Raw genomic sequence first — 14,221 nt, 5'->3', positions numbered from 1 at the left:
ACCAATCCTCTTTTAATAACCCTATGCATGGTATTATGCTCTAGTTCTCTTTTCATCTATCAAAGCCAATTGTTCATATCTTTCCCTCATCCATTCTTCTTCTAGGACCTTTTTTTCTACTAGCACCCTCAAAGATTGTATTTCCACCTCAACGGGAAGCACTGCTTCATTCCCACAAACCAAAGAGAAGGGGGTTACCCTAGTTGATGCACGGATAGAAGTACTATAACCCTATAAGGTGAATGGAAGCTTCTCGGCCCAATCCTTGTATGTCACTGCCATCTTTGCTAGAATATTCTTAATATTCTTATTGGCTTCTTCTATGGCCCCATTGGTCTACAGTCGGTATGGTGAAGACTTGTGATGCTCAATGTTGTACAACTCCATGATCCTTCGAACTTCCCCTTCAAAGTGGGAACCATTATCCAAGATGATCTCTTGTGGTACCCCAAATCGACAAATGATTTTGTTCTCCATGAATCGAGCCACATGCTTGGCCTTTAGTACAAAGTAAAAGGCTACCTCTACCCACTTGGTGAAATAGTAAATCGCCACTAGGCTCATTTGAGGCCTTGGGGGCTATTCTTCCAATCACATTAATGCCCCATATTGAGAAAGGCCATGGAAAGGTCATGCTGAATAGCTCACTAGGTGGTACATGGTTCAAGTTTGCATGTGTTTGGTAGTCGTGGCAACTCTTCACGAAGTCTACACAATCGATTTCCATTGTATTCCAATAGTATCCCATCCTTAGAATCTTCTTAGCCAACATCCTCCCATTCATGTGAGGACCACAAATCCCTTAATGGACTTCTTCCATGAATCTTTCGGCTTCTTCTTTCTTTAGACAATAAAGGTGCACACCATCGTAGGACCTCCTGTTAGGATTAGTGCCCTTAAATCCTATTGTATGATGCTATGTATGACTTAATTTTTTTAATTAATAAAGTTGTTTTATTATTATCTAAAATAATGATAACATGAATATTTGGACATTATCATATAGTCCATGAGACGCATAGTATGTGATTTATGTGAAAAGTCATAGAAGATATGAATCACAAGTTCTTTGTAAATTCAGAATTATAGTTCGTAGTCGGTGATGAAATTGAGCATTTTATCTACGAAGACTATAACATATCAACTAAAATGATTTGTCTTGATCATGGAAGTGAAGACTTTTAGTTGGTATATTGATATGTTTTAAGAGTTAAGACATATTGAACTGGACTGTTGTAAGATTTATTATTCTCCTAACGACTGTCAAATGAATAATAAATCTCATGACTTCTATTTGCATGAACTCTTAATCCTAAGAGAATAATGGACCTGATTATGAGGTGTAGGTTGCTTTGATATATCAGGAACGAGATATAAAGTCACAATCAAAACCTCAATATGTTGGGCAGCCACATTTAGTGTTGATGAAACATATATTCTCAAGATGGAATTCATAATCTCTTAAGAGAGATATTATTCCCTTGAGATAAGTTTAATGGATTTGATTATTCAGAGTGTTAGGTCTAACCACTTTAGTAAGGAGTTACTAAAGTATATATTTATGAAATTGGATTTCATAAATATATGATGAATAATTTAAAGGATTAAACCGGGCACTTAAGGATTAAGATGTAGTAATCTTCAAAGTGGCAGTCTACATTCATGACTTTGTATTACTACGAATATTTTATGAAGGGGTTGCATGTATAATAAAGTCTTGGGATATAATTTATTAATAAGGCCTAGAGTACAATTATATTTATATAGTGATATTGAATATAATTAATGGTAACTTTGGACTTATCAAGAGTTGACAGAAAAGCCCAAGGCCCATTGGAGCTAGTGTCTTATTGGTCCCACTCCAAGCCACACACTAAAACCCAATTGGAAAGGCCCAATAGGCCAGCCCAATTAGATAATCAGTTAGATATAAAGGGAGAAACATACAGAATTTTATAGACGATACATCATTGTGAAATGGTGTGTATGTGTGAGTGAAGCCACTCAATTATTCTCCCTTGGAAACTGATTGAGAGACCACACTTCTTGGGTGTAAAGTGGAATTGGAGTGAAGATTAAAAGTGTTCCCAAGTATTTATAATCTTTTGTTTTGAATTTCACCGCACCAAGGTACACTATTTTGTTCTTAAATTCTTAAATTTACATAGTTCATGTTATAAATCATGAATGAAATAGATCAATGTTTGTTGCTTCCATTGTGTGTTTTGTATGAGATACAAAACTAGATTTTCCAACACCTCCTATAGAGCTGACCTCCACATAGGATGTATTACATTGCTGTCATCCTAATTGAATGATGTTTTCTCTTATTGGCATCGTGAAGGTATATCCCTAATTCCAGGAATTTCATGATGTCATAATATTAAGGGATTCCTTCCTCTTCTATAGCCAAAACTGAAGACTCTACATTCTCCTTATGCACCAACTCATAGCTCTGTTCAATCTCTAAGGATTGTGTCCATACTCCCTTAGGTATTTCAACCATTGAGGCTAAAGTAGCCAAGGCACCTGCAAATTGATTCTGAGCTCTAGGTATGATATTGTATTCAATCTTATCAAGGGTTTTGGTCAAATCCTCTAAATATTGCTGATAAGAATTCAAGTGCTCTTTCTTCACCTTCCATAACCTTTATGATTGGGTATGGACACAACATAATGGGAGTCGCCACTTAGTTTTTTCAATGGTCTAGGAACCATATATATAGCGTCCTCTTGAGGAAGGACTATTGGTCCTACTACGAGAGATATGGGTTTGAAGTTAAGGTACGGTCTTGGAAAGGTATTAGGCACCCAAAACCACCCAAATCTAAGGTTGGCTTCCCATTATTGTGTCTTATGTCTTAACCCTATTAAAGGCACACTCAATACTTGTATCAAACTCACATACTAACATACATCTAACAATCAACATGGCATCAAACATCCCTAACCATACACCTATCATGCTTTCAAACAAAGCCTACCATACATCTAACATGGCATCCCCTATCATATATCTAGCATAGCATCACTTAACATTCATCTAATCATGGCATCAAAGCATCAACATAAACCCTAGTATCATACATCTAAACATGCTTCATCATATTACATCATAGCATACCCTTAAATACATCTCATCACATCATCCTAGTATTCATCTAGCGTGGCATCATATCATACTCAAGGCAGCAACATGTAACATCAAATCAGCATGACTTAGATTTACTTAACTTGCAGCAACTCAGCATCTATGGCATTACGCATGAGCATGTGAATGAATGTTCATATCATGGGAACAAGGAAAACACAAAATAAACCCTAATTCTGACATGTAATAGCAAACAAGCAAACAATCCTATGAAATAGATATTTTGGAAGCATAAAAGCTAAACAAAACAAGAATGTGAAAGCAAAAGCAAAACAAATGAAACAAAAATTAGGGTTTTTGGGCAGTAGCTTACGCGCATAAGAACAAGCCTGTGTGCACATAATCAAGCCTACATATGTAGGCAAGATTATGTGTACGCAAGTTCTTGCCTAGAAAGCCCTAAAAACACAACCAAGCCTAAAACACTAAATCTAACATGTATTTTAAACATACAAAAGCATAAACCTAGACTAGATAAACATATTAAAGCATGTTATAACAAACAAATAAAGCAAATAGAAAGAATTAAAGCATAAAAAAGAAAGGAAAAGGTAAAATCAAAGTTTGAACTAATACCTCAATGAAAAGCTCTTCAACTTGATTTTTGACCGTTCCCCTCAATCAAATCTATTCACAAACCAATAAGAAAGTGATTAGAAACATTAAACTCAAAGATCAAGGCTAGAAAAGGCCCTAATCAAAAGAAAATGACCGTTCCCTTTTTGATTCACTATTTCTAGTGAATCTTAGTGATTTCCCATGGGATTTGTGTGTTTTGAAAATATACCATTTAAGACTACTTATAGTGTGAAAAAAGAGGTTTGGAACAATCCCCAGATGACATGGGATTCTTTCCAAACCTCAACATAAATGAAAAAAACTTTCCCTATATAGTTTTTTGGAAATCGCTATGTGTACGCAAGATTGGGCCTACATACGCATGCAGAAAGCTGCGTGCGCAGGATGATTCATGCTTGCACATAGTGAGGGTTTCCTTTGATTTATTTTCTCATTAAAAGTTATATTTTTAATTTTAACACTTCTCAAGTCAATTTAACTTCTAATTGGGTCTTGAACCAACCTTGGGTCTTAGAATTCAGAATCATTAGGGAACGGGGGCCCAAGTCATAAGGGGTACAAAATGCAGTGTCTACAGATGCCCCTCTTTTGATTCGTGAGCTTCACTAATGGAATCAAAAGAATAAGAGACAGAACATTTTGTTCCGACATACACCTCGGGCCCAACCCACGCACATGACACACATCACGCATACATAGGGCAGGGTGCATCTTTGAAAGGCTACGTCAGATTTTATATGTACAAATTCCCACCTTTGTTGTTTGGGAAACAATCAACGACAAGTTCGCTATCCCATTACCTATTTTGCCAATTGCAAGCAAAAGGCGAGTGACTCACTATCCTAGAGTCAGTAAAAAGAAAAACAAAGGTGCTCTTACGAGCTCAAACAATCAAAAAAGGTGCTCTTACAAGCTCAAACAAACAAAGAAGGGGTGCTCTTACAAGCTTAAAAGGATACATATCTGTGGTGTCCATCTGGGGCTCGGCCTCAAACTTCTTCGGGTGGTACTTGTCTTTTATCTCCATCTCTTCTTGTTTTGGTGAGGCTCTTGCCTCGAATTGACTTTGGTCTATATCTCTATCTCTACCTCTCCTACCATGCCTGCATGTTCAATTCCCATAGAATATGTGCGCGAAATTTGTATAGTGTGCCTGCATGTTCAACTCCAGAAGGATATGTGCACAACTTCTGACTTATATAGGATATGTGCCTGCATATTCAATTCCCAAAGGATATGTGCACAACTTTTGACTTGTATAGGATCTATGCCTGCATATTCAATTCCCGTAGGATATGTGCATAAGATCTGCATTCTGACTTGTATAGGAATTCGTGCTTGCATATTCAATTCTCGGAGGATATGCGCACCACTCTTACTTGTACAAGATCTATCCCTGCATGCTCAATTCCCATAGGATATGTGCACAAGATCTACATTTTGACTTTCTTAACTATTTTTGGATGAAAGATCCACTGGGGATGCTGGAGGACTCACTAGGGAGTATGATTCTATTGAAAAGTGCTTTGGCTGATGATTCCGACTTACCATGAAGTCTTGATGCTGTATGGCTCACTGAGGAGGAGGTAGCTTACTGTAGACTTTCAGATGGTGTGTTGTTCATTGGGGAACTTCCTTCCATCGAGGAAATGATTATCTTCTTCTTGCTAATAAATCACTGAGGATTGATGTTGACTCCACCCTCAAAGGGGTTTTACCAAACTCTATTAGGGAATTTATATATATATATATATAATTTTTTTTTTTTTTTTTTTTTTGTAGCTCTCAAAGGAGCTACTTCTATGCCTTGGACCCACAGGGGAGTCCGTTTATGATACCAGATTACTTGGGATTTAATTGATGATCTTGACTCACAAAGGAGTGTCCATGATGATTTCTGGTCCACTGAGGGATACTCAATGCTTTCAATCCATTGGGGAATGATCTTGATGCTTTTGATCCACTGGGGATGCTTTTGATGTACCTTAATCCACTGGGGATATTTTTGCCATTTTTTATTAACTATTGAATTTTCCTTTGCACTTCCAGCCTTCTGGGAACTCTATGAGGATTTTTGATTTTTTTTTTTTTTTTGGTGCTAGACTACACATAGTTTAGCGGGGAGGCCTAAACTACGCATAGTTTAGCCATCTAGTGTGTTCCCGCCTCTTCATTTTTTTTCTCCAACGGTTACCAACTATTTTTTTTTTCTTTTCATTCTCTTCATCTCCCTCATCTCTTCACATTCTCTAACTCTCCAATTTCTCTTCTTTCTTTTCCCTACAAAAGCTTCTGCCCTCTTTCCCATTTCCCTCACAATCTGACTCTCATCTTCTTCAATCTCAACTTCTCTCCCAAACTCTCTCATCTCCTACAATGGCACCCAAGTCTAGGAAAAGTTCCTACGTCCTCTCCACCAACGTTCTCCATCTCACCCGCTAGAATCGAGCGGCAAGGCTAACAGCAGCCCCTCCTTTGACCTACAAATCACAACAACACATTTTAGAGGGTGCAAGGACCGGATCAGTAAGTTTTTCAAACTTTCCTAACTTTTCAAGTTTTCCTTTGATCTTTTGTTTTAATCCATTTTTAAGCCTGTAAATGACTAGGTTTTGCTTTGGGATGGGTTTAGATAAAAACCTGACACTCTAGGATGGGTAGAAACATGTTTAGGTTGAGTTCTGGTTGAGAAAACTTGGAAAATATCGAAGAGCAACCTTCTATGTTTGTTCTTGCATGTGCAAAATCTAGCCTGCATATGTAGACTTGTTCTTGTGTGCACAGCCTGGATTCATGCGTACATAGGCTTGTTCTTGCATGCGTGTGGTGCTAGGCAAAAACCCTAATTTGAATAGTTTAGCTTATTTTTCACCTGTTTTTCATATGTTTGCAATTTTAACATCATCCTTCACCATTTTTGAACTCAAATGTATGTCTCATGTCCTATTTCATCCTATTATGCATCCAATATCATTTTCCCACCACTCTTTTCTCCTGATCATAAATTTAATCTCATTCTTTTTTGCTGGTCTTAGCCCCATATTCTGGTAGGGGAAGTACCAACCAGGTTTTGTTATGGTACTCCGTTCTGAATGAGAAGACTCATGGCTATGTCCATGCTGCAAGTTTCAAGCCCATTATCCATTTAATGCCCAAGAGGTCTACCAGTGTTGTCTTGGTGCAAACCTTGGCTGAAAAGTGGTGGGACACTACCCACATCTTCCACATTTCTAGCCAGAGATGACCATCACTCCTCATGACTTCCACTACATGACTTGCTTGTGGTTTGATGGAGTCCTAATTAGTTTAAAGGATGAGTCAGGTGTTCGTTTGGGTGTGAACTTGCTGGGGAGGAGGTATGCTACTAAGATAATCCACTACACTGATCTTGAGGTGGACTTTATGCATCGTCCACAAGGGATGGTTGAAGAGTGCCTTCGGATGGCTAGGGCCTATCTATTGTTCTTAGTGGGGGTGTACCTATTTGCCAATTGTGGGAAAATGGTGTCTTTAAGGTGATTAGCCCTTTTCCGAGACTTTGAGAGGGCTCGGGTTGCCAACTGGGGATCAATATGTTTGGCCTACCTTTACTCCTCTTTGGACACTCTTAGTCAAGGGATACTGCGCCAACTGGTGGGGCCTTGGAAGCTCCTTGAGGTTAGCTTCTCTTTCTTTTCTCTTGTAGTTCATGCATTCTTATTCTTATAGTTATACACCTACATTCCATATAGGTTAGGAACATGTACTATACTCCTATTAACTACATTCATACCCATATCTTGTAAACTATTATCCTGCAAACAGCCAATCTATCTCTTGCAAGCTATACCATATCTGAACCTTGCAATCTATCATCTTGCAAACTGTACCATAACCTCTTGCAAACTGTCATCTTGCAAACTGCCATTTCTGAATCTTGCACACTGTCATCTTGTAAACTACTATTTCAGAATCTTGTATACTATCATCTTGCACATTGTCACCTTGAAAACTATCCTTTTCTGAACCTTGTACACTACCATTTTTTAGTGTTAGGCCGTGGAGTACGGTCTCATTGCTAGAGGAGCTAAGTTGGACTTGAGAAGGATCACTTCGCTTCGGGCTCACTTGGATATGCTCTCTCCTGAGGGTGTAAGCTAGAAGCGTATTGCTTTTAAAATTTGCATGCTTCTTTGAGGTTCTCTTTCTAACTTCATGTGTTGTCACTAATCATGTGGAGTCCTTGGGCTGTAGCTGCCCCTATAGTAGACCTAGGCCTGGAGGTAGCTGCCATAGTTGCTTCTAGTTTCTCTCAGACCCTTAAGGGTGGTGGATAGTGGGTGATCTATTTGGTGGAGCGGGTATGTTGCAAGCTGGCTGGGGAGGATGCGCCTCGGGTTCCTATGGACCCTCCAGTGTTCATGCTTACCCCTCGTTCCATAAAGGATGCAGAGTACAGCCAATGGGGGCCAGGAATTCCTTTTATTGATTAGATTATAGATGAGTCAAATTACGAGAAGTTTAGTGGGAGTCTTATGCCTTCCCTCACCGTTCCAGTATGTGTTCTTGCTCCTCTTATTTTCCAATAAAACACTTGTGTTAGGAAGGCCCTGCTGCAGGTGCTATCATTGATCCTCCTTGTTTACCTTGGTTAGTCTATGCTTACAGCCCTGTTGGCTTTGCTTGGGAGCGTCATGTTTGGTGCAACATAAATGTCATGTGCTACCCCTTTCCTAAAGGCACCGGTTGGTGTGTTATCTTTCATCCTTGTTCCTTTTCCTTTTTATTCTTACATCTGAATACTTGTTCTAACAACCTTTCCTTCAAAATTCAACCTACTGTCCAGGAGCATAAGGAGCTCGTCTTACTTGCGAAAAACCTCAAGCTAGAGTTGACCGAGTACTCCCTGCAGCTGTATGGAGGCAGGGATGACAAGGATGATAATGATGATGATGATGATGATGGTGATGATGGTGCAGGAGGTTTGAAGTTGACTCCAAGCCATCAGCTGAGGAAGAGACGCTTTTGATGATCCTACAGATAGATAAACAAACACAAGCATAGACATAACATAGCACACTTTCTTTCTTTTTGTTGCTTTTATCACTTTTCTCTTTTTAGCATACATGCTTGCACTTTATATTTAGTTTGAGACATTGGGTTGTATTTTAAGAACACCTTTTACATTTATAGTTTTATTTGGGATATGTGCTTAATTTACAAACTTATGGGAACTTTTATGCCATTCTGTTTTTCTTGGAAATTCTATGCTTGAGTCATGCCTGGAGTAGTCTCTTTAGTCTCTCCCTTGTACCTTTTCTTACCATCAAGTTAAAAATGAATGAATTTTTTTCTCTCAATCCCTAATTTTTGCCTACGTCCTTGACCTAGAGGGATTCCTCTAATTTTTTCAAGGATTGCCTTTCTGTTTTCAACCCATCGAGGCTCCTTGTGTCATCTTTAAACTCATTTTCTTTTCTTTTCTTTTTTCTTCTTTATTTTTCTCTCTCTCCTTTTTTCTTTCCTCTTCCAAATATGGTCATATGAGAGGCTCCAATTGCTTCATCCAACTTTAGGATATAAGAAATGACTTAGGATTGTCATGAAGTAGGTTCACATAGTTGAGAAAGATTGCAAAAAGTCCAATCAAAAGAAAGAAAGACTAACCGACCACTTTGATATGCCCCAAATTTTACTTTTCTGCACTTTATGATTCTCATATCTTTTCTTATGAATATAATAAAATATTGGAGTGTTCCAAATCCCCTATAGAAACAATTTATCATCTTTTAATTTGAGCAATGAGAGAACCACCAATTTATTATCTTTGCTTATTGTCATCATTTATTTTCTTTTCTTTTTTTCTTTTTCTTCTTTTTTCCTTTTTCTTTTCTTTTTCCCATGCCATGTAATTTTTGCCCATGACGTCCTTTGAGGAATTTTCGCCATGCCCATGGTCTTTGCCCCTATCTTTTGCCTAGATCGCCCTTTTGGGTTTTCAACCTAGCTGGGTCCTTTTGCCTTAACTTTTTCCTAGGCCGCCCTTTTGGGTTTTCAACCTAGTAGGCTTTTATTTATTTATTTATCAAATGTGGTATTTTGGAGTCTATCCATGTTAATTGGGCAAAGCATTTCTTCCCCATCCAAATCTATAATTCTTGTATCACCTCATGATATGATCTTCTTGATAATAATAGGACCAGACCATCTTGGCTTCATCTTTCCTCTCGAATCAAAAGTTTCATCTCTAAGCACTTTTAGGACCAAGTCCCCTTCTTTAAGGTTCCTAGGTCTCACTTTTTTGTTGAATGCTCTAGCAATCCTCTTTTGGTACCCTTGTGCATGGTATTGTGCTCTAGCTCTCTTCTCATCTATCAAAGCCAATTGTTCATATCTCTGTTTCACTCAATCTTCTTCTAGGACTTTGGTTTCTGCTAGTACCCTCAAATATTGTATCTCTACCTCAACAGGAAGTACCGGTTCACTACCATAGACCAAAGAGTAAAGGGTTGCCCCAATTGATGCACAGATAGAAGTTCAATAGTCCCATAAAGCAAATGGGAGCTTCTTGGCCCAATCTTTGTATGTCACTACCATCTTGGCTAGGATGTTCTTGATGTTATTATTGGCTACTTCTACGGCCCTATTGGTCTATGGTCGATAAGGTGAAGACTTGTGGTGCTCAATGTTGTACAGTTACATAATTGTTCTAACCTCTCCCTCAAAGTGGGAACCATTGACAGAGATAATCGCTTGGGGTATCCCATATCGACAAATGATGTTATTCTCTATGAATTGAGCCGCATGCTTGGCTTTTAGCACAGAGTAGGAGCCCGCTTCCACCCACTTGGGGAATTAGTCAATTGCCATTAGGATGTATTCGTGTCCATTTGAGGCCTTAAGGGCTATCCTTCCAATCACATCTATGCCCCAAACTGAGAAAAGCCAAGGAGAAGTCATGCTGTATAGCTCTTCAAATTGGCATGTGTTTGGCAAGCATGGCAACTCTTCACAAAATCTACACAATCAATCTCCATCATGTTCCAGTAGTACCCTATCCTTAAGATCTTGGCTAACATTCTCCCATTCATATAAGGACCATAAATCCCTTGATGAATTTCTTCCATAAATTTCTCAACTTTTTCTTTCTTTAGATAACGAAGGTGTATACCATCATAGGATCTCCTATAGAGTTGTCCTCCACATAAGATGTATTGCATTGCCATCCCTAATCAAATGACGCTCTCTCTTGTCCGCACCATCCGGAAATACCCCCAATTCCAAAAATTTCATGATGTCATAATACCAAGGAACTCCTTCCTCCTCTATAACCAAGACTGAAGCTTCAACCTTCTTTTTATGTACCATCCCATAACTTTGTTCAATCTTTTAGTGTCGTGTCCATACTCCTTCGGGTATTTTAACCATGGAAGCTAAAGTGGCCAAGGCGTCTACAAATTGATTCTGAGCTCTAGGGATAATCGTGTATTCAATCTTGTCAAAAGTTTTGGTCAAATCCTCTAGATACTACTGATAAGGTTTAAAGTGCTCCTCCTTCACTTTCCACAACCTTTGTGCTTGAGCTATAACCAAAGTCGAATCTCCAAAAATCTTAGCCTCTTTCACCCCCAATTCTCAGAGAGCTTCCATTTCAGCAATACAAGCCTCATATTCTGCCATGTTATTGGTTGCCTCAAAGTTCAACTTAACTGCTAAAGGTATGTGATATCCTTTGGGAGGGACCAAGAGTACTCCTATCCCATTTCCATATTTGTTCACAGCTTCATTGAAATACATCTTCCATGCCCCTAGCTCAATATCCAAAATATCCTCATCAAGAAAGTCTTCTCTACCATCCTCTCCTTCCACAAGGTTCTCGGAACAAAAATTTGATACGATACTACCTTCGATAGTTTTCCTTACTACATACTTCAAATCGAATTCGGCTAATAGGATCAACCATCTCGACAGTCTTCCACTCAAAGTTGGTTTCTCAAACAAGTACGTTAATGGATCCATCCCAGCTACTACCCATATCTGGAAAGGTAGGATGATGTGTCTCAACTTCTGTACGGCCTACATGAGAGCAAATGCATGATTTTTCTATGGGTGTGTATCTGGTGTCATAATCATGGAACCTCTTACTCAAGTAGTATACGTATATCTCATTCTTATCATCATCTTTATGTGCAAGCATACTTCCAACCACATTCTCTATGATAAAGAGATAAAGAAGTAGTGGTTTCCCATGCATCGAGGGTACCAAGATAGGTGGATGGAGAAGATACTCCTTAATGAGCTCAAAAGCTTTCTGACATTCATCATTCCACTCATGGGGTTCATTCTTCCTTAGGAACTTGAAGATAGGTTCACAAGTGGAAGTGAGTTTGGCAATGAGTCGGCTAATGTACTGTAATCAACCCAAAAATCCCCTTATCTCCTTCTCAACTTTGGGTGGGAGCATTTCTAACATGGCTTTGATCATTGATGGGTTAACTTCTATTCCATTATCACTTACCAAAAAGCCTAATAACTTCCCTGTGGGTATGCCAAAGGTGCATTTCTGCGGGTTCAATCTCAGCTACTCCTTCATCCCTTCGAAGAACTTCCTCAAGTTAACGATGTGACATTCTCTCTCCTTGGCTTTCATAATCATATCATTGACATACATTTCTACCTCATTATGCATCATATCATGTAACAAGGTTGTAGCCATTCTTTGGTAGGTCGCACTCGCATTCTTGAGCCCAAATGGCATTACGATGTAACAATACATTCCCCACTCTGTGGTAAAGGTAGTCTTGGTCATATCCCTAGGAGCAATCTTGATTTGGTTGTGTCCTGCGAAACCATCCATGAAAGACATCAAAGCACTACTGGTGGTATTATCCACTAAGACATCTATATGAGGAAGAGAAGAGTCACCCTTAGGGCAAGCTTTGTTCAAATCCCTAAAATCCACACATATTCTTACCTTCCCATCTTTCTTGTGTATAGGCACAACATTGGCTATCCACTAGGCTTGGTGTACGGGTTTGATGAACCCTACCTTTAATTGCTTGGTAACCTCTTCTTTGATCTTTAGAAGCCATTCGGTTCTCATACGTCTCAATTTCTGCTTGACGGGTACCATGTGAGCATGAGTGTCAATATGGTGTTGAGCTATCTCAGGATCAATACCAGGCATATCTCAAGATCAACTCTTTGAGATCTTTTCTTTCTTTCTCATTTAGGGAGCTTCGAAAATTGGTTCCATAGGTTCAATTTTCTTTTCCAATTGTTTATTAATTTCATTTTCAAATTCATTTGAATCATTTAAGTGCAGAATTTCAATATTTTGGGACACATTAAAATAAGCCAAATCAGAATTCATCTTAAAAATAAGAAGAATACATTGGGACTTGCATTACACATTTTCTTTCCCACATTTTCAGAAAACCCAACCCATGTCCATTTATTAAGTTGCCCCATAATAGGCATGATGAATTCTATCTTCTTTCTTCTTTAAGGCTTGTCATTCTTCTCCTGGTCCTCCTTTAGCTCAACAAACCAGTCCTCCTCTTTCAGAGGTTCCCATACGTGCATAGCTTTGGTTATGTTATATAGAACCTCACCTTCACTGGGGAAATCTCTTTCCACCTCATCGAAGAACTAGTCGTCGTCATCTTTTCACTCTAATAGTTAATCACTTTATCATCTCCTTCCTCTTCTTCTTTATTTTGAGTCAGCATGAGGTATTGGTCCTCGATGCCAGAAGAAGGGTCCATGTTGTGTTCAAGCATGAAATGAGCTAGGGTGACTTAAGTTGTCCCTACCTTTGAGGTCCATTCTAGCCAATCATGATCTTCTCATACTCCTGCGTCTTCCTGATTTAGAGAAGTCATTGACATGGGCCCTCTTGAAAGTCCATGGTTTGGGAGTCCTCTTCAATTGTGGCATAAAGTTGGGTAGAAGTAAGCGGACCTTCCCTTCTATCATCATGCAATCGCTGTCTTTTTGAGTCAGCTCGCTTTGTCCATAGCTAGCCTTGTCTTCTTCATCTTCCTCTTCTTCTATCTTAGAGAGATGGCTTATTATCTTCTAAAGAACTTCAACTTGCACTTCCACACACTCGAGTATCTTTTACATGAGGACCTTTTCACTTGAGGCGTCCATCCCTCCCTCTTTAGTTGTTTCCTCTTTGAATGTCTCGCCTTCCATTCTTCTCTTGGACTTGAATTGGAGTGGGGACATGTTTTCTTGACCTTTGATGGTGTAATGATGTTTGAAAAGAAATCCCATTTTTATTAAGTCCATGTCCCAATTAAAAGGTTCCTTTTGTTTTTAGGTGTCCTTAGAAAATCTTTAAGTCCATTTTAATGAATGCCTAATTACAAAATCATTCCCTTTCCTGTCATGGCCATTACCTCTTGTTTTATTGGGCTTTGGTTTATTTACAACAATGCTCTCATCTTACCCTCATGGGCTTTCATTAGAATGTACTTAGAGATTTTCAACCTTTTGTCTCAAACA

The 14,221-nt window shown here is 38.8% G+C and overlaps 1 protein-coding gene across 1 annotated transcript; it reads right to left on the bottom strand.

Moving 5' to 3' along the window:
• Positions 1-11,344: 11,344 nt before the first annotated feature.
• LOC115955124 lies at positions 11,345-12,896 on the bottom strand. The gene is made up of 3 exons (XM_031073178.1): positions 12,759-12,896; positions 11,868-12,119; positions 11,345-11,785 (listed from the first exon to the last, which is right to left on the bottom strand). The coding sequence occupies exons 1-3, from the start codon at positions 12,894-12,896 to the stop codon at positions 11,345-11,347; spliced, it is 831 nt and encodes a 276-aa protein (XP_030929038.1).
• Between the last annotated feature and the right edge of the window lie 1,325 nt (positions 12,897-14,221).

The sequence above is a fragment of the Quercus lobata genome, chromosome 1 (assembly GCF_001633185.2).
Source record: "Quercus lobata isolate SW786 chromosome 1, ValleyOak3.0 Primary Assembly, whole genome shotgun sequence".
NCBI classification, from domain to species: domain Eukaryota; kingdom Viridiplantae; phylum Streptophyta; class Magnoliopsida; order Fagales; family Fagaceae; genus Quercus; species Quercus lobata.
The sequence above is the reverse complement of the archived record's forward strand: the minus strand, read 5'-3'. Positions and strand labels throughout refer to the sequence as shown.